The sequence below is a fragment of the Haemaphysalis longicornis genome, unplaced genomic scaffold, assembly GCF_048455015.1.
Source record: "Haemaphysalis longicornis isolate Haplotype H1 unplaced genomic scaffold, Haemaphysalis longicornis Haplotype H1 scaffold_12, whole genome shotgun sequence".
Classification (NCBI taxonomy): domain Eukaryota; kingdom Metazoa; phylum Arthropoda; class Arachnida; order Ixodida; family Ixodidae; genus Haemaphysalis; species Haemaphysalis longicornis.
Genome location: NW_027526225.1, coordinates 18,823,111 through 18,844,823, shown reverse-complemented (window position 1 = coordinate 18,844,823; position 21,713 = coordinate 18,823,111). Strand labels below are relative to the sequence as shown.

Sequence of the window (21,713 nt, the reverse complement as noted above, 5' to 3'; positions counted from 1 at the left end):
CTGCGTACGCGGAATAGTCCAATACTGGGCGCATCGACTTCACAAGGCGTGCCTAACGGGCTCACACGTTCCGACATTCAAAGGGAAGTACGGTTTACTGGTGTTGTGTATATTGCTTACACAGTGTTGCAATAAAAGCTTGAAAGCGACATTGTATTTCTCGTGAAATACTGTTTCGGGTTTCCTAAGGATACGGTGCGTGCTTAAATTCAACTAAGCCATCAAGGAAGTGCTTGGAGCCTTGTTTAAGCAGTTTTGTTATGTTTCAGACAATATTGTGGCGTTAGGCGTGGCGCCTGGCCGAACAGGCAGACAGAAAGGCTATGTGAACAGCGCGTCTCACCGACAATGGCTTCCTGACTGTGGTACGAGTACTCGGGGCACGCACATTTACGCCGTCATCTTCGAACACTCGGCTGGTCATGAAACCCATTCCGTACCCCACACTGGGGGGTTGCACCGAGCACGACGACCATATACGCTCATCAAACAGGAGATTGCTAGCCTTAACAGATATTCACTCGACAATATCTAAGTTCACTCACTCGGTATTACGAATATTGTTTTCGGGAAGGGTGTGCAGTTTTCATTCACCTAGAAGCGATTGATTTTATTGCTAAAACATGTTCCCCGTAAAAGAGTGTTCTGATAAACCGCTATGCAACAGCAGTGAAGGGAGCATCCACATCGTTGTTTGCGTACGTATGTTGAAATGGGCATCTGAAACGCGGAATCCCGCGAATGGTCAGTGCTGACGATCTTGGGTCAAAGGGCGACATCAGGACGGCTTCTCGTCTTGTGTGTACCGCAACATCGTCAACTCAAGATCAGCAACGCAATTCGCCGTGACACATCTGCGTAAGAAATGTTGCTCGCACAATTTAGGATTCCTGGGAAAAGCTAACGTAAACGTAAACATAAACGCTTGAACATCGGTTACCCCCTGGCCTTTGCTCTAACCTCAACTTCAGGCTTCCTGAAACTCGTTGGATGACGTTGAAGCCAAAACTACCCGATGTCTCACTTCCTAACCTACCTAAACATTTATTATCACCTCAACCTCACCTTATCATTGAGGTTGAGGGAAATTTGTGGTTGAGGTGGACCTCATGAGGTGGAATCCTTATGACGTAGTTAAACATGTGTGCCTCATACTTAATCCACCCAATTATGCTTGATGTTCTTGAACACCAGGTGAGTACATACCTTTGGCACAATTAGCTAAAATTTACAGACATAACCGATTTGTTCGAACAAGGAATTCTAAGGCCTTACAGATACGTTTAGGCTACAAACAAACCATACACTTTTTACACTGTTGGTTTTACACTCGTGAGAAATACCCAAAAGGGCTGATTAATTATCTTCGTGTTTCATCTCGTTCTGTCTCTCAAGTATTACTAGGTGGTTGGAGTGTTTTCGCAGCCGTTTTGTGCGTTGAGTTACAGCCTTTTATTAGACGAAGTCTCGAGCTTCTCGCTCGCTCGTTATTTCTGCACAAGTTCCGAATGCAGCGAAGATGGTGGACTTGTGCGATGATTGTTCGCCATCGTGAATAATGCAGGGGTAGAAGTAGTCCCGCTACTCTCCAGACGTAGTCCCGCTACTGGTCCGTTCCAAGGGAGCCCTGCATGGTAAAATGATAGTAATGGGTGAAACGGCAGCGTTGCATTTGACGCAGCAGGTGGCCCGGAGCCCACTCTCGTTTCTTCTGGGCGTTAAATAGGTAGGTGACCGACAGTTATTGCAAATTTCTTTATTTTTTTGTTTTCTAGGTACAGTAGAACCTGAGAATTTGCAACAGGGCTTCCACAGCTTAAACGTAACCACAGCCTGGAGAATATACACTGCAGCCACTACTAACCCCATGGCGACACCGAAGTGGTGTGTTCGGTGCAACTACCAGCGGATGGGCACTCCTTTTTAGTGGTAAGAAAACTATCCATAAGCAAACGTAACATATTGAAAAGTTGTACAAGCCACCAATTTAGCCATGTTGTACAGTGAGCAAAAAATAAAGCGAAGTGGTTCATGGAACAAACGCGTCTAAAGGACTTATATGTAAAAATAGAGAAGAAAAAATCGGCATGGGCAGGGCTCATAATGCGAAAGCAAGATAAACGTTGGTCATTAGGATAACAGAGTGGATTTCTCGAGAAAGGAGGCGTGGCAGGAGGCAGACGAAGGTAATGTTGGCAGATTAGATCAAGCAGTTTGCGGGGATAAATTGGTCACTGTTAACACAGGACCCGGATAATTTGAAATATATAGGAGAGTCATTTGCCTTTAGTAGGCGTAGACAGGCTGATGATGACGACGATGGTGAATCTATATTCACACTGTATTGTGATATTCCCTAGTTTTAAAAGACAGCCACCCGTGACACACTTTCATTTCTTATTGCGGGGCATTTCTCCCGTCAAAGTGAGGAAGCCTCAACCTAATTTTATGGTTACCCTGGAATGGAACTTAGCGGTCTACTGATGGGGGCTGGCAACTAGCGCCTTTTAAGTCCTTAAGCCCCGCCAGTTTATAGGCTGAACACTTGTAGAAGGTGATGGCTTTGCTCATCTGTGCAAACAGTGACGGTGGATGGTGATGCTGCGAGTAGTTGAAAACATCCTCACGACTGAACGAATCATGGAGCGCCATTCGCCCTCTGCTAGGGGCGGTCGAGAAGAGTGTCATGATTTGTGTCCTCCGAACACGGACGAGGACATTTTTCAGGAATTTAGGGCAGAAGGGCAACACTGCACTCCTAAGAAGGGTGGGGCTCAATCTTGCTAGTGGAAGTAAAGACTGCCATACATAAATCTGTAGAGAAATATGCAAATACACCAACCAAGGGCGTTTATTCAAAGCAGTCCCAACGTTTCGGAGCCTACTGGGCTCCTTCATCAGGGGTGACTGTGTATATCAAGAAGCAGCGGTTATAAAAGGTGTCTTCATTTTTTTCTTATATAACCGCTGCTTCTTGTCGTACACAGCCACCCCTGATAAAGGAGCCGAGTAGGCTCCAAAACGTTGGGACCGCTTTGAATAAACGCCCTTGGTTGGTGTATTTGCATCTTTCTCAAGTTTAACCCAACCAGACGGAGTTGTGTCGAAGATGTTCACATTCATGAATCTATACTCCATAGAATGAACGCGTAACGATGGTCATCATGGGTGTTCGAATAACGACAGTCCGGAGTTCTGGAAGAGAGGTGATCATAATCCCGTGCCTGTTAGGGGCGATTATAACGGATTAAATGCTCATACAACGCTTCTTCCCTCTCTCCAGGTGAACCGGTTTTCAACACCGAAATTTATGCAGACGGAAAAGGCTGTATAAAAAATTTACATCGGCGACGTGCACAATTATAATTCTGCGGTGATCTGTCAAGCCACGAGTCGAAATCACAAAGTTTCTTGCCGGCGAAGTCTGCTTAAACAGGTGGAGCAATAAACTGAAAGACAACTTTTCTCACAATACACCTCATCTCCCGCCTGAAAGATCGGTCTTTCCCTTAGCACGGGAGGTTTAGTCACTTTGCGCCTAATATTGAAGCGCACTGCGCGGACTGCAGAGCGCCGAATTCTCCGTTGATCATATGCTCTGACATTGCCGGGCGTTACGCAACCGTGCGTTTAAAATGAGGATTGAGAGGAATTCTCTAATGCGGTGACCTCTCCATTCTCTAATGTGCTGACCTCTCGGTCCTACTAAAGGGCGGAGAGCCACAGCCTTCCTGGCACTACGAAGAGCGGCCAGCAACTGCAATCCTACCGTAATTCCTCAGGACCTAAATACATTTTCTGTGGTTTCTGTCTTCTTGGCAAGATCCAATGTTCGTCCGGGCAAGTGTCTATATTGTGTGAGCAGCAATACTGGTTAGGAAGGGATACTCCAGGAGTGGCAAGCACAAAAAAAGAAATGAAGATGAAATGGAGGGGGGCAGCCAAAGAGAAGGATAAGCGGGAGAGTCCAGTGCTACGTTGAATAACTGTATTGTGCAAAAAGTGACAAGCGGAAGACTTATGTACAAAATGGTGTTTTCTGTATAAAATTTCAAGCAAATAAGCTTCGCAATTTGAAGTGGAATCTGTAAGTTGGTCCATTCGTCTGAGGATGATAGGTAGAAGCCATCATGTGTATTGTTGTCGTTAAACAACAGGCCGCTAGGAGGACTGTTTATTGAAACGTCCACCCCCGTCCTTGAAACGCACCCGGCCTAACCAGCCGCAAGATTTCAGTTGTCGGAAAAAAGGCAGATACCTCAAAATTAACGCCGGTACCAAGAGGACGAGTTTCCGCTTGATGCGCAAATGATCAACTACCGTTGCAATATAGTGATGGGCTCAATGGGGTAATTATGAGCGGACCGTTAAAGTGAAGGAGAACGACTTCAATTGATGCCAGGAGCATGGGATGGGTTTGGAGATAGAGACATTGATCGTTTCTTGAGATGGCAGGGAGTACAACATGCGGCCTATTCGACACCCGTCTTATTCGATTTCCTGTTTATTTTCCGATGTTTATATATTGGATCGGAGGCGTAATGTTCTTATAGGGTTATTGTATTTAAAGGAGGAGTGAAGAAAAATGATAAGTTGGTTAATTTTGGAAAACCAGCATTTGATAAATCAGCACCATCCCTCCCCCAAAAGACGTTTTTAACTAATTTGTGAACTATCTCAAATTTGTCGCTAAAGTGACTTAATATGAGCCAGCACTAAAGACGTTCTTAACTGCACGTGTGCAGTAAAGTAATATGGTCAAACTGAACTACAGGACCCACCACACTCACCCGATCATACTTCTAATCGGTGGCTGAGGCCGTCGGCCACCAATTGCATACAGAATATTCCGTGATTCCACGGAGAAATTTCAGGAAAGTGGCTGGCAATGTCTACACTGCTTTGTTGATAGTTTGTATCTAGGTTTGAAGTTAGCGATAAAATGGGTACCATTGCTACCAGAACGAAATATTGCTTTTTATGAAGGCAGCGTTGATGTCGATGATGACGTTTGGATTTTTATGGCGCAAGGCCGACTGAGGGTAAAGAGCTTCAAAAGATAGTTCTTCATCACCGTGATATGACTAGCAAATACATTTTAGTGAAGGTAACCGTGAAATCAAACAAAACTCAATGAAGATGACTGCTGTAAAGGGCCAGGGTGTCATGATACCTGATCAGAAATGAGATGTAAAATTTTGACATCAATGAGAAACTCAAAGGCGCGCTTGATTTAAAACACGTGCTCGTGTCCTCAAACGTATGGCGGGTTTGTGGAATATGTCTTGTGTATAGTTGCGGGAAGTGTTTTCGTCTTGTTGAGTCAAGCGCCTCGCATTGAATGAGTATGTGGAATACGGATAGGCTCTCTCCACACCCGCTGCACATGGGTCTTGGTGATCCAGTGAGCACGTGGGAGTGTGTTACAAGTGTGTGGCCTATCCGTAAGCTTGCCAAGACAACTTCTGTGCGTCGGTTGTGTGAATCTGTTGTGTATCGTCTTAAGTGTGGCTTTACAATGTGTAGTTTGTTGTCTGTCTGTTCGCTGGAATGTTTTTGCCATGTTAAATGTACATATTTTATGTGTGGCTTGAGGTCGGTGTAGTATAGTGTTGTTGTGCGCACTACGTGTGTGACTGCAGCAGCGGCGCCCAATTTATCTGCTGTCTCGTTTCTCGCGATCCCCGAGTGGCCCTGGACCCAACAGTCACCTCACGGTTCGAGCAATAGGCTGACACAATTGTCCTAAGAACCGTATTTAGGGTGTGGTTTTCGGACGTCTTTCGGCATGATAATGGCTGCCCAACACTTATTGAATGATAAATTTTGGGATTTGACATTTGATAATGTGATTCACAGCGAGAAAAATCCCATAAGCATCTGCTTTGGAAATGCTGCAAATAATTATGGTTTCAGAATTATTAAAATGTGTCCGTTCGCGTCACATGACACGGTGAAGGGAGTTTTGGAGGCCTCGCTGTGAAACTCTGTACACAGGTACTTCTGCTCCAATGACAGAAAGTGCTGCATTTCTTGGTACCCTATTTTTCTCGAGTTGGATGAAATACAAGTTACACGATACAGCGCGAAGCTGCCATGGCGCTATAAAATCAATGCAAGTTGATTTGAAGGTGTTTAAAAAGGAGATATTAAGTAAAGCCACCTCCTTTTTCACTCTTTCTGAGAAGGGAACAGAAAAGGATGGGCGATTTAAAAACAGCGTGATGTGGATTTATTCATAAAAACAGGTTTAAAAGGATGGTTGCGGATTGAAGAGATTTTTCAAGCATATAAAAGATCAACGTAAGTTTGCTTGTACTCCAGGCACCATTTATCGCAATTCCACAAACACGCTTTGGACAGGGCTTGTACGGAAAGCACCACACGAGAGGGGAAGTCCCATGTGCAGCACTGGGTCCAGCATGTTTAGCGCTGTTTTGGCGGCCTACCCGTAGACACCTCCGTATTCCAAAGGAGGCCCTACCAAAGCGGCATAAATGCGCAGCAGGAGTTGTTTATCTGCACCGTATGATTTGCGAGATAGGACTTTCAGAATATCCATTGTTTCTAGACATTTTTGTTTAAGTTGTTTGACGTGGGAGAGGAATGTGCATCACCACACTAAAAAACTTGGGTTGCTTTTTACAGGAATTCGGTCACCTTTCATATTTATTTTATGATCGGGCCTTATTGCGCGTCTCCTAGAGAATACGACTGAGGTACTTTTCGCGGGATCAAGTTAGAAACAATTGTCGTCTTCCCAGTGAGAAAGTTTCTTTTCCCTACGCTGGACTTGACGTTTACATCTGGATATGTTCCAAGATTTAAAAGATATTTGTACATCATCCACATACACTAAACAGGATATCGATGAAGGCAATAGTTTCCGAAGCGAATTCGTCTTGACGATAAACAGCCAACAGCTCGAAACTCCGCCTTGAGACACACCATTTCCTTAACGGGACAGTGCCCGCCAGCCTCTGACACGAAACTTTTGTTTGGACAAGTAACTGTCAAGGGTGTTCCCCGTGTTATTTGTTACACCATAGGACTTTAAGGTTTTAGGAATGCCGTGACACCATGCCGTCTCTTACGCTTTTTCGATGTCAAAAAATACGGTCATGCTATACTGTTTATGTATTCAGGTATTTTTAATGTACGATTCTAATGTAACAAGTTGATCCGTTGTCGATCGCCTTGCCGGGAAGCCTGCCTGGCACCTCTCAAGAAGACCATTGTACTGAAGAAAGTAGATGTGTCTCCTGTTGACCATCTTCTCGATAAGCTTCTGCAGGCAGCTTGTGCGGGCTATGGGTCGATAACTGGCGGGAAAAGAAGGGTCCTTCACCTCCTTCAGGAAAGTCACTAAAAGGTCCTCCTTTAAAGATGCTGGAATGTTCTCCGAAAGCCGTATGTTGTTGCATAGGTGTAGGAGTGTGTCAAGAGCGCCTGGGTTTAGGTGTTGTATCACGGTGTATGTAATCTTATCTGCACCTACAGCTGAAGGTCTGCATGGGCCCAGGCCAACCTTCAACTCATACAGTGTAAATAACACATGTAAACGCATGTTAACTTGTTATTGTGAGGGAGCGACGTTTTCACGAGCGGTTTTTTGTTTCATTAAAGTGTTTGTGTACAGTGCTGAACTGGAAACGTATCGGAAGCGTTGTGCAAGTGTGTTAGCCTGATCTTCGAGCGTGTCCCCGGTTCTGCTGACTAGGGACAGACTGTGTGTATGTTTTCCTTTTAAGTTTCCCTATTGTAGTGCACACATTCTCTGTGACTGTATATGAGTTAATGAATGTAAGGAAGGTGCGCCAACTCTCTCGTTTCGCCTCACAGCGCACACGCTTAACAAGTGCGTTCGCCCTTTTAAATGATACAAGGTTATTGTACGTCGGGTACCGGCGGAAGATAGTACTTTACACCTTGTTCTGGGCCTCCCGCGCTCGCCTATGGTCCTTATTCCACCAGGTCCTTCGTTGGTTGCACGGGGCACAAGAGGCCTGGGCAATGGACTTTTCGGCGGCGTCGAGGATACGCGCCGTGAGGAGTTTAGCGGATTCATCTACGTGCATGTGTGTTATGGATGTGTAGTGCAATCTAGATGTTTCTGTATATGCACTCCAGTTTGCTATAGCTTCATTGAACCTTTTATGGGACGGCGAACTATTAAGGCCTTTATCTATGCATGTTAGTAAAGTGGGGAAGTGGTCACTATCATATGGGTCCGTGCCCACGCTTCATACAAGGCGTGGAAAAAGAACTGCCGGTCCTATTGCCAAATCAAGATGTGAGTGTGCGTTTTGTGCTAAGGTGTGGTATGTTGGCTGCTTCTTGTTGAAAAGGCATGCTCAAGAGGATGTCTGAAACTTCCTTATCAGGCAAACTCGGACATCCGTGCGAGAAATTCCCCTAAGAGAAGTATGCGTATTCAAGTCGCCTGTCAGGATGTGTGCTTCGAGTTGGTGGTCTACCAGTGCCACGGAATCAGAGCTCGCAAGTGCAAAGTCAGGAGTAATGTAAACGGGGAATACTGTTATCAACCTATAATTATTATTGTGCGAAGCGCTACATACTCAAGGACAGTGTTTAGAATGATAATATTACATGCTAATGATTTTCGGGTGACCATGGCAAGACCACCGGAAGAGTGTGTGCAGCCATCGCTGTCCTTTCTGAATAACATTTATCTATTAAGAAAGCTTGTCTGTTTACTGTTAAGGTGAGTTTCTTGCTGAGACCTGACACTTGGCAGATTGGCATGCAGTATCAGTAACATCGTCAAGATTTTTTAGAAGGTCGGTGCCGTTCCATTTCATTATGCTTTCTCTTCACATTATGAAGTATTAAGAGCTACTGGAGTGTGCTCTTCATGTATCGTCTTTCATGGCATGAACTATCGGAAGGGGTTTTTTTCGGCCTCTTTGGAGGTTTGGATGAAGAAACTCGTTCCTTACTCTGTTAAGCAGACAGGAGGAAAGGTTCCACATTCATATCCTCATCAGATTTGGAGGGGTCGGGGTTTCACGGTGGACAGGATCACCTAGACTAAGCACCCTTGCGGGTTCCCTTCATTTCAGCCGCCATCGCCGCAGGCATTGGGAGCGCCACGTGTGGCGCAGGCGGTGCGGCAGGGGTGAGAGCCGCTGAGGGTCCCTCGACTTCCATTTCCACAGTGCCCGCAGATGTACAGGAAAGCGGGGAAGCAAAGACAGGAGGACCGGTCCCTTCAGTGCTTGTTGCCACCGCAACCGCTACGAGCTGGCCCTGCGGTGTGGTGGCGAGTTGCTGGACTCCCAGAGGCAACCCGACGGGCGGTGGGACCATATCCGACTCTCGGTACTGGGTCCCCGCTGAAGCCAGTTGCCGCTCCGCCCCCCCCCCCCTCCCGTCGAACTGCGTCGGGTGCGTTCTTCCCCAGGGGAAAGAGGCGAACCTCTTTCGTGAATCTGGGAAGGTGATGTTCTCGTTGACTTTCAATAAATGTTCTGCTTTTCTTGTTTGAACTTTTCACAGCTCCTCGAATAGGCAGCGTGCGGTCCCAGGAAGTTCGCAGAGGTGAAGTTCTCGAATGCACAATTGTCAGTTTGGTGATCCTGTGCCGCACAATTGCGCACGTCCGTTTACCACGACAAGAGGTTCTGCTGTGCCCAAACCGCTCACACTTGAAGCAGCAGCGTGGGTTCGGCTCGTAGGTTCGGACCGGACATCTCATGAAGCCTGCGTTGACTGACTCAAGAAGTGTTGACCGTTCAAATGTCAAGATTATGTGCTTGATTGCCAATATTTGGCCATTTCGGGGTATGGCTATTCGCCTCACTGCTGTCACCCTATGATCACGAAGGCCCTCGAACAGATCGGCTTCGGTTTCACTTATAAGATCCCGATCAGAGATCACGCCCTGGAAGCGATTAGGGCTGCGATGAGGCGTGATCTGGATGTCAAAATCGACCATGCGCGTTTCCACGAGGAGGTTAGACGATTGTTGTTTGTTTTCTACTTCAATCAGGACTCCTCCCGTTGTGTTTCCTAGCCTTGTACGACTTTCCGATAAGGCTTTCCAGAAACTTTGAAATCAGAAATATAGACTGGGAGGTGATGGGTTTTGACTTATCTAGGGATTTCATTATCAAAAAGTGCGAACAATTATAGGGCTTTGGAAGCGAGATCGAAGGTAAAGGAGGAAAACAAACTTCGGTGCGTCCCTTTTCACTCACCGATCACGTTCGTGGGGGAAGGAGGGGGGTTGAAAACACCATATCATATAGTATAAAAGACGGGGACGGGGGTACCTTCCCAAATCTTACCCTGACAGCTTGAGAGGTTCCGGAGCTTCCTGCCTGGTAAACATACAGGGAGCCGATCCGCCGGAGCTTGACCACAACTCTGACGGTCAACTTTCGTGGTTCCTCACCCTCCACCTATAAACACATCACCACGGTTGACTACAACTTATGTTTGGGGGCTTGGAGTCTGCGGTGTCGCCAATACCGTCACCACGATTACTAAAGGTGGCCCGTGCGGGGCAGCGTTGGTTTTCCGTTAATCACCCCTTCAACGGCATACGACCAATGGTACCAGTTAGGACCAACTCTGAACATTCAGACCCTTGCTACTCCAAGCTCAGTCGCCTGTTTATCCGGCTTAGAAGTGCCACGGTCCGACTTCCGAAGCCTTCAAGGTGAAGTTCTTCATTTACATATATAACTCAAGCGGCAAATCCAAGGGTAGCGAAATGGTGATTAGTGGTAGGTCGGTTTTGTCTTTTAAATTCATACTGTGCAGTAAAAACAAATGCAGAGCCAATCTCTAGGGACGTATTTACGTGATTACCTAATGGGAGTTCCATATCAGCGTCTCACCAACCATTGGACGGACTTACTGCAATGCATAATTGCCGCACTTTACTATGGTAGTTATATCAGTGCGTCGAGACATCGAATGGATCTGTTCGTTACCTTTGTAGCATTGAGAAGTCGTAGTCGTTGAAGTCGTAGTGATCAGTGACACCTGTCTCGCCGTCGGGCCAGGTGCTTGCATTGGCTTCTTTCCATTCCGCCTTTGATCCTAATAAAACACGAAAAACAAAGGCGTCGTTTAACTGCAGCATAATTGACCGACGTATCGATTAACACAAACTGGCACTGCTCACATATGACGAACATGGTTTTGGTGGGCGCTGGCCACTCCCACTTCCGGCTCATCATGTTTGTAATTTTTTATTCACTTCAGTAGCTCTGCACAGCACAATACACACTGTGAGGTGTTGAGAGACGCTGCAAAACAGCGCAGAACAAAAAGTTCTGATGCTGCGCGTCCTGCTTATGAATTCAAAAAGGCAACGCTCCGTCTGCCGCGAAGAAACATTGTGTTGGAGCTATATGTGCTGCACCCATAAGGTGTAGCTGCCTTGACTACTCACTCTATCAGCTGATAGTCATCGTTGTAGCTCTCGAAGTTCTGACAGGAATACGTAAAGTAGATCAAAGCAAAGGCAGGACTCAAGTTTGTGCGGTTTCTCTTTCCACGTTTAGTTTCGAACTGCCCTTCTAGCTTCTTGTTCATAACAATAGACCAGCCGACAGTCCCAGACAATGCTGTGATTCTGCTTCATCACAGTGCACTCCATTGATAAATTCAAGCAGAAAACAATGAGATTCAGGCGCCTGACGATGTCGAGCTTACGATCTGACTTAAACATTTGGTATGCGCTGTGGCAGCACGCAGCACAGCATAACGTTCTGCATTGCGCTATGTCTCAGCGCCCCATAGATCCTGTTCCTCGGTCAAATAGTAACGTTCCGGTCATTCGGCGAATTTTTCTGTTGGCTGCGCGGATCGGCTACTGGAAGAAATAGTGCTTAACATAAACCCCGGGATTTCGTAAGTTTGCAGGTATGCCTACAGCCTTCCGACTGCAAGTACGAAGGAGCGTCCGATGAGGAAGCATTTTTTTTATTTATGAAAAAGGTTTATCACAGGAGAAGCTACGATTTTCTGTGAAAAGTCTCAGGTTTCGCAAAATGTTGGCATAATGCGCGTTTGCTCGACACCCTAGCCCATTGAACAGGATGATGAGGATAGTTGAATTGACCGGGGATAAGTTCGTGCAAGTTGCTTACTAATGTAACGTGTTTTAGAACGCAGCGTAGGCAAGGGAAAAATTATGAATAGAAATCCAACGCTGGCCTACAACTGATACAAAAGCAACTGATCGCTTCTTTTTTGAAATACGAGTACTTAGGTACGGAGTCGTAACGTATCAATGCATTTTATAGTCACTAAATCACTTCAGAAAGGTAGAACTCTAAGCGATAAAAAGAATTAGATTACAAATTATTTCGTATCCGGGCAGCTCCATAGCCTAAGTACAACAAAAATACAACGAAGTGGTTTCGTTCAACAATACTATCGCTCGGGTGCTCGATAATGGCTTTCATACAAGTGGTTAGCTGGTGTAGACGCGTAATATGTGATCCATGGTAGTATCCTTAGCCTCCGGAAAAGACAACAGAATCAAAAGCAATGCTGGTAACATGGCATTTGGCCTTTACATATGCCCGTAATAAATATTTTTAAAGTCCCCCACATTTTGGCAGGCAATTTTTCTAAGGAACGTTTGCTGCATGCATCTGGAAGTAATATGTCGTTTTGGAAAAGTCGCGTTTCTTAGGCTTCATAACGTTTTCGCCTTTATGAAAAAAATTATTTCCTGTTTGAAGTTTGTTAGATCGAGCTTTGACTCAAAACGCTAATGCTAGTTGGAATTCTTATCATATGATAGTTGGAAGGATATCATACGAATACCGGGAAATTTAAATGGCAGGCGGGCGCAGGCTCCCCGGTAATAATTCATGCGGCAGGGTGATTCTGAGCAAATTCCCTCAGTATTTATTGATCTATACAACTTTTATTGTAACGCGAAGCTTGGTCCTACCGCAAAGCAACAGGAGTCAAAGTCCAATGGCCTCAGAAACTTCTCGATGTCTGATTTTGGACTTCCATACTGATCATTCCCATGTCTTTGGCACCTGCCAACTTGGGTGGGGGGGGGGGGATTAACTAAGAACAAAGTATTGACAGGGCACTAACGCTTCATGGGCATTCATAGAATCCCCTTGTGTAAGGTGGCTTTCTGGAAGTGCGTTTTGGGCGTGACGCCTTGTATGTTGGACTTTCACTTTGTATTTTGAAGACATTGGCTTTAAACGACAAATGGTATCGCGTTTCATTCACCATTCCCTTCACCCACGATCATTATTGTGGTCAGAGAAAACGAGCTTTCCGGAATTAAGTTTTCACGTACGATCTCCGCGAGTGAAACAAGGAAAGCTATGATTGAAAAGCAACTCTTCAAAAGTGAGGGAACAGGACTCAGCAAGGCGGCATACCCAATGTTTACCTGCCTCTCTCCGTTCTCTCATTTGGGTGACCGCCGTTTTACATCTGTGGGTATAGACAAGATGTAAATACGAAAGCACGCATCTTGGGCATCGAGAACAAGTTTGAAACAGTGCTCCCAAAAATCCATACACCCGACAAAATTGGGCTCCGGCGTCTGGGCTTAGTAAGCGGGCGCACAATTTGCATTCAAAACGGCACTTCATAAGAGCAAGCAATCTAGGCAGAGTTGTAGCGTTTCTCGGCACGGAAGCTGTGGGGCGCTCGTTGGATGCCGCCACAGCTCCCGCTACAGCCTCCGACCTTGGGAACTCCTTCTTTATATAACCCCATGTATAATTTTGAGATATTAATAAATTGATTGAATGATTGATTTGATTGATTGATTGGAATCCCGAAAATGCGGAGGTGCTTCCTAATCTCTTCCAACAAGGTTTATCTACAAATCGTACGAAATTTTTTAGACTCGTTGACGCTTCCTAAAGAACTTGATGCCGAATATTGCACTGTGAAGAAATGCGTGCTCTTGTGGGAAAATTGTGGTGGCGAATGCCTTTCGGATTGCACCCCACGCGTATTGTGGTTAAGCACAGCAAACAGCGTGCTCGCGCTTAGGTAGCCTCCGCGTTTTCGTCACACATAGACGAAGGGAATAAAAGAAAAGGGAAGCGCCGTACTTTGCTTCTAATTTCTACCGTCTCCGTGCCCGCTCATTTCCTAGTCAAGGCAGACCGCATTTTTTATGGAGTGATGTTCCTACAGATCTTTTAAAAGCAGCGTTCTATATACTAGGGTAACGGCAGGCGACTTCCTACTTAAAAAAAAGGAGACAAGTTTGATTGTGCACTATAATTACTGAAGACTGAAAAGTTACGACATTGCCTAACGTGAGGCTACCTTAAGTGTCCAAATGATTCCGCAGATTACAACGTGCAACAAAAAACCTCATTACGAAAAAGTAAAGGTTGCACATTATTGTTGTTTTAGCTGGGCACAAGTTTTACAACCCTCTTTTATTCTCTCGTACACTTAAAAGTATGTTGCAGCACGGCTGACTGCAACGGTTTTTGTCGCGACACGTGTGGCTCAATCTAAAACTTGCGATTTCAAAAGTTCTAGGAAGGTATAAGCAAAATTATGTGTGGGTGAGGTGTTATAGGTGATGCAAATATGCATAGTATAAAGAAAATATAATTGACAAAAATCGGCTGTCTCTCCTTTTACTTCCTATGCCAGCTCAAGCCACTGTTATCAGCTTGTATTTTAACAACACGTGTCTCTTTTGCACTGGTGTTAGTTTCGCGTTTCACCGATGAAGACAAACAAAACCGAATTAAGTCCGGGAAGGATTGGAGGGAATAAAGAAAGGCGACGGTGTAGTGCTGCTTCATAGTGCTCGATTCGTTCGGCCGTTGCCCCGTTTACATGGTCTTTGCAATGCACCAGCCAGCAGTAGTAACCACAGTAATTCCCAGTTATAACGAAGTCAGCTGGACGGTTAAAAGGTTTCTTATAAGCGGTATTTTGATATAAACAACCACTCGAAAAAAGCTAAAGCGGTTGAGCTTTAATTGCACCACAACTACAAGGAATCGAAACACAAATTATTCAGTGAAGCAAACCGTTATTCAGGTGCCAAAAAAAACCATGATGTTTGGTTGTTTGAAGTTATTGCCGGGTGCGAGGAACCCCTGCTCCAATGTGTCCTACCATTGCAAGGGCCTGTGGGCTCCGCCCATTAAAGTGGCTGTGGCTGCAGTCAGTTTAGAGAGGGACTTGCTGGCGTCACGGAATGCTACTCGAGTTTCGCGCTGAAAAGTGCCGCAATTGCCGTGGCTCGAGCCTGAGGTTGTGTTTGTTCCGCTCAAAAATTATCCGCTCGTTTTGGGTGCCCAGCGCGATCATGAAAACTGACCGGTTTTGCAGTGGATGCTTTTCATGATCTCTGGGAGATTTGTCCTCGAGGTTTGCGGCAGTGAAGTTTGCAAAACAAGAGTTTTTAGGCGACCCGCTATCGACGACACTGCTAGTCCTACGTTTCTAGTGTGGGTTTTCGCGTAGCGTCGCGTTCACGTCATTTATCAATGTCTAGGAACGAACGATGTCTAGGAACGAATTTGTGTAAAGTAGGATGGCGCGAATCGAGCATGACTGGCTCGAGAAAATCGCCCCGGAAAGACCAGCTTGTGTTGACCCGCCATGTTGGCAGCCTGACTCACTGCTGGGTCACCGCCGCTCAGCCATGCCTCCGCTCGCCACTTCGCTCTAAGTGGGTCAAGCTCTTCGCGCGCTTCGAGTAATGCGGCCTAAAATCCATGCGTTTAGGTTGGGACAACAAAACATTTCGAATAAAGCGATATTTCGAGTAAAGCGATTTTGTTATAACGAGGAATTACTGTAGTTTGTTCACAGATGACAATATTCCGCATTGGCAACTCGCTCACCAAAGAGCCCGAGACAGCTTTGCATGTCCTGGGAGTCGTAGAAGTCTTTCGTTCGGCGCCGAACCAGGCCAAGGGTCTGTACACGACCGAACGGTGAACCGACCAGCTGGAACTTTGGGCACGTGTGTCCTTGGTCGTAGATAACGTCGTAGGCGGCGATGCCGAAGCGCACTTGAGGATATGCTATCCGCGCTGCGCACAGCTAGATTGCACAATGGGAAAGAAGTGTAAACGTCGGCTTGAGAAGTGTAGACATGGTGCTGCGTGCCATATTATAAATAACGAACAGCAGCTATTCAAGAAGGTGAACCAAGAGAGAATACAAAGCAGAAAAAGAAAGGAGGAAGGAAGTAAAGGTAAAAGAGAATAAAAATAAGAGGACGAATGAGGAGAGTTTGAGTGTGGGATGTCGTGCTCTGCAGCGCCTCAGCTGCACCTGGGAAATGCCACCGCTTATAGTGGAGAGCGTTGGATGCATGTGAGCCGTCTGGGGATTTTTACCGCGTGAACTACATCGACACAAGGGCGTTTTCGCTTTTGGCGCCCATCTGAGAACCAGTCACCGCAGCCGAAATCCACCCAGCGTCCTTGGCCTCAGCAGCACAGCGCCTTGGCCAGTGCGCCATCGTTGAGGGTAAGATGAATACGATGCATTCGTATTTTTGTTCATGCATCTTCTTATGATGACTAGGGAGTTGCATGAACAAGGAGATTGACTAGAGTCAATATAAAAAGACTGTGATTTATTTATTTATTTATTCACATACCCTCAGGGCCCAAGGGCATTACAGAGGGGAGTGGGGGAAAACAAAATTATTGGAAGAATATACAGCAAGTAATAGGATGATAACAACAGCTCTTTACACAAACAGTACAGACACTGCGATAGCTATATCAACAGCTTCTTACTAAAGGAAGCATGCGTTGCACAAGTTGGCGTAAACACTCATAACCAGCTTTACTCCAACAGAGTCGACACTGCGCCAATTTGGCTGGTGACAATACAAATACAACGGACCTTCACCTGAGAAGGCTAAATAATTAAATAAACACTGGCCAAGTCAGGGAACGTAAAAAAAAACATAACAGCATACACATTTTCACTCAAACAGTCTTGAAACTTCACGCCTAAAAGCCACGACGTCCAATATTTCGGCAACTGCATGTGGCAGTTGATTCCATTTAACAGATGTGCTCGGTACAAATGAATCATGAAAACACTTTGTATGAGAATATGGAATGCCTATTTTGTAACGATGATCAACACGCGCTGACATGTACGATGGATTCGTTAGTAGTCTGTCCTTAAGAATGGAATTGCCATGATATATTTTGTGGAATAGGCACAAACGCGATATTTGCCTGCGATGGTCGAGTAGCGGTAGAGATAAAGTCGTTTTCATTGTGGTGACGCTGGACGTGCGATGATAATTTGAAAGTATGAAGCGACATGAACGATTTTGAACCGCCTCCAATTCGTCGGTGAGCGATGCAATACCAGGATGCCAAACAGCAGCCGCATATTCCAATTTTGAACGAACCAAAGTTTTATAAAGAATTAATTTCAAAGAGCTAGGTGAAGAATTAAAGTTCCTACGAATATATCCTAACATACGGTTGGCATTACTTACAACATAATCTATGTGATGATCATGTGATTGTGATGATCACTGCGATACCAACGCGGTGTCCTTCATGCTTGTGGACCTGACTGAATAAGTTGAAGCCCTGACTTCTTAACGAAACAGTCCAACTGTCGATTTGAAGAGTTATTTTTAATAATACATAAAAAAGAACAACAGGAGTGTCTGTCGTAATTATAGAAAACATTTGGTAATGTAATCTTCAGAAGACGTATGTTACTCTTAAATACAATAAAAATCGCCCTTTCGAGGCCGACCATGCAGAGGCGTAACCGTAGAAACTTGCGCCTCAGCAAGAAACAGCAGCAGTCTGCTGTGCCTCCACACCATACCCTGTACGTCACCACGGTGGAACATGGTTTTGGGTGGAGAGCACGGACAAATGTTTAACACTGATGCAGTTTTTTAAGCTTATAGTTGGGCCAGCGAACGTGCGCAGGAAGACCTCGCCAAACGATTGGACTCGTGTCGTCATCTGTCAAAGGCCCATTACATCTGGTACAAGCGCAGCTTTCGAAACGCGGTTCGGAGTGGCTCGCTATTTCGCCTGCAGGGATGAGTGGGACAATTTTGACGGTGCAAGGAGAAGAATTAATACCAAAACGAGTGAAACCAAAACGTCGAGAAGCGGCAATGTTAATCACCTCCTCAATAACAATTCCACTCGAGAGACCACACAAGCCAAATCGGGGCCACCGAACGAGTTCAACACGTTTGGCCAAATGCTCGTCCCACCGCCCGTCCGCTACTATTGGTGCTACACCGCAAATGTGGGGGTCATGCGTACATTGTAAATTCTTTAATGCTCGATTGTTGATTGCTCTTTTGGGGGTGGATAATGACGAAACCACGTAGAAAACCTGACAGAGCCTCGAAGGAGAATCAGGCATAAACTAGGGAACCGAGAATATGCTCCGTAGGACCGCAAGCTTCGCTTCTTGCCCAGTCTTCATTGCAAAAGTGTGAAGCTGCCCCATTGTTTCTTTCTGGAGCGAGATTTAGATAACATCTTGTTAGAAAAATGCTGCATTGTTTCAAAGTCACCATCATTAGCTCCTTACTCAAACTCCTTTTGCCACTGGACGTTTTTTATCGTTGCAACCACTACCACCCCCACATTGGAATGAAACAATCATGCTATTATGGATGTACTTGGTTCCGTAGGGGACTTCTTGAACGTGAGATTACAAATATAAAGCTTATAAGAGCAAACTCCTTTGTTGGTAAGAGCATTCTCATTTAGGCCGAACACCATGACTGACGCTGTGTTCCCGATCTTGAAGCTTCAGCTCATCAAAGAGACATTGAAGTGAATTTGTCAAGCTCCTGTTGTTACTTGCGCTGCGTAAACTGGCTCAAATAACCACCCTTTTTATCGTTTATGCGGTACATAAGGGGGTATTTATAAAGCCCGGAAAAAAACAACATTCGTGGTTTGCGGTGCGGTACCAACTAACGGCAGTGACGTAATACAAGGTGCTACATGATTGGACGTGTCCAAGATTAGAATTCCGACCAGTTTTCGCTTTGTTTCAGTAAAACAACGTGCTTGGCATCAGAAGTTATCGTTGGATCGGCATTCTCGATATCAGTGATTGCCATACCGTGCTTTTGCACCGTGGTCGGCTGTAAAATTTATCAGATAATCCTACCAGCACGGAGCGAAATCGTGACAATCATTAGCCAAGTCATATGCAGTGGATGAACGCCCGCCTTTGGAGCATGCCTGGCTCATGTCTGTATCGTAAGAGGCATGTTCACAGCAGGGCAAGGGTCGGCAGATTCGGAACTGTGCCCGAAAGCCGTCGGTGGTTATGTCAACACCATGCCAACAAGAGAACCCGGCAGCGCGTCAGTGTCAGACTGCACGTGTACTGCAAACTCGCTCGTGGGGGAATGAATGCTAAAGCACAAAAATGGTGAATTCAGTAAATAAAACATTGCCCAAACACTAATAAATCAATTTAAAAAGGAGACCTGCACCATTGGGTATTCGAACATACGGCTTGGAAAACAACATACGTAGTGCGCCAGACCACGCTGCTATAGGCCAGCGCTGTCACGCTCACAAATATAAAGCATATAATGTGTAGCCACATTATATTTTTATTTATTTATAGCATTTCAAGCAGCGTAGATGACTATTTCTTGTATAGCGCTAGTGCAGTAAGCATCCCTCCAGTAAGCCTCAATATTTCATGTCTAACTATTGCATTCTTCAGGCGCAAAACCGTTCCCAGATGCCTGGTCGGGTTGCTGACCACTGTGCTAGTTCTCAGATCTGAAAAAGTGCGTCGCGCACCCTGGTTTTACGCTGTACGATAAAAGGTTCGGTGGATTTTATTTCCTTAGTTCCTGTATATACTTCGCTGACTCTGGTCCCGCCTTCTATTGGCCTTACATTTTTTCTAATAGCGCACCAGTCAGCGAACTATCACATGTGCGCTGGTGTGGAGCGACTTCGGCTTTCTGCTTGATACAGTCTACAAACTAACAAACTAAAGGCCTATTTTTCCTGGCAAAAACGTGCCGTGGCATAGTTTCGATACAGGGAACGAATTGCGACGACTCGCCTGCACCCGTCGGCTAAACGACTAGCCAACTGATTCTATCCGAACGTTGGCGAGCTGTACAGTAACGCAGTGAAGCCAAACCATATTGTTTTGATGTCATACCAAAGGTCATAGGAAATCGGCGAGGAGGATCCTGAGAAGAGGATAGGTAGAGTGGTCGAAACATAGCCTAGATTCTCCAGACTACAATTTGTGTTTTTATTCCATCAATGCGTGCACATCACTTCAGTGCCCCTTTAATTGTGCATCAATGTAATGGAAACCTATACGAAATGATGCTTGGATACATCCTATAAGTTATACAGACGTAAATATGTGGCCGAAATGAAACACGTGTCGTAATTTATTAAGGCGAGATTGCGAGCCACTTTGAACACAGACTACACAGTAGGGACAAGTATTATTTTTCACCGCTGTTTTTTCAAACATTTCTTTATTATTATATAATACCCACACCCAAGACTGGAAATATTGCATATTACTCCTCCTCCGTGTGTGTCAGATTTAGTGGGCTTGAAAATAAGTACACCTGAAGCCAGGTTTGCCGTCGACCCGTCAACTTTCTTCTAATTCTACCAACCTGAAAGTTTTTTGAGACCGAATATTGGCAGAATGATGATTGCCGTCTCAGTTTTTCTAACATGTATTTCTATTCCAGGAACAGATTTGTGAAAAACAATGCTAAAAATACCGCTCTAAATGCCCCCATTACCTTTCCAGTGAGGGCGTAGTCATTGTCGAACATCATCATTTTATTCCAGGCCACGTTGAACGCAAACACGTTTCGCTTGTCCATCTTGTACCCGAAGCTTGAATTGTAATCCTTGCAAAGCTGTTAGGGCCGAAGCAAAGTGGTGCACGGATTATCAACAGTTTTGGCGAAGCGAAACCTGCACTTTTTACACAACAGTGAATATTTACGAATGCGGCTAGGGACTTGAAGCGAAGCTTCTCAACTTCACTGGCTGGAAGATTGCCCTCGGCGAATGCATAAATCTACCCCATATCTAGGCAATCCACCATCTACCAAGACAAAAACGTTGCATCGTGTTTCCGAAGGCTGAAAGGTGGTTGACGCACATGTCAGATACGTCTCCATTTGACTTACGCACGTTCGAAAACCAAATAGGTGTGGGTGACATCTGGTTACGAAACACAACTACTTTTACTACTGTAGCTCAACGAGCATTAAATGAGTGCATAACTGTTTACAGCGAAAGTACATATAGCTACCCTACATAGGTGATCGACGTCCGCCCGCCTCTGCCCCGCTTCGAGGCGGAAAAATTTACGACTCCAATGGCTCGCGAATACTCGGTAGTTCTGTATCTTATTTAGGTGGCTTGAAACATTGCAATAAAACTGGCCTCTAAGACGACTCTATCGCTTCGCCAATTTCGTACACTTGTCGTTAATAATAACAGCGGAGCTGTTGTAGCTGGCTCTATGTGTGGCGCGTAACGGGAAAACCACAAGGAGCGTCTAGCATTACCTCTCAACCAACCCCACAGCTGGCGCAACACTTGCTCCGCGGGACCCCAACACCACTACAGGAACGCCGCGCATGCGTTGTGCGCGTACGCGCCGCCGCAGCGTCACAGCTGCCGTCAAGTGCTTCCCCGCGTGCGCTCCATTTCGCAGAAGAGCCT

General features: G+C 45.6%; 1 protein-coding gene across 1 annotated transcript in view; it reads right to left on the bottom strand.

The window, feature by feature from the left end:
* Positions 1–1,453: 1,453 nt before the first annotated feature.
* Positions 1,454–21,713, bottom strand: part of LOC144161880 (uncharacterized) — a 38,472-nt gene continuing 18,212 nt past the window's right edge. The window contains exons 2-4 of the mRNA XM_077692449.1: positions 15,849–16,050; positions 10,962–11,070; positions 1,454–1,627 (exon numbers count right to left, since the gene is read on the bottom strand). Coding sequence (XP_077548575.1) covers positions 1,582–1,627; positions 10,962–11,070; positions 15,849–16,050 — 357 coding nt within the window. The 3' untranslated portion in view covers positions 1,454–1,581. The remainder of the gene's footprint in view (positions 1,628–10,961; positions 11,071–15,848; positions 16,051–21,713) is intronic.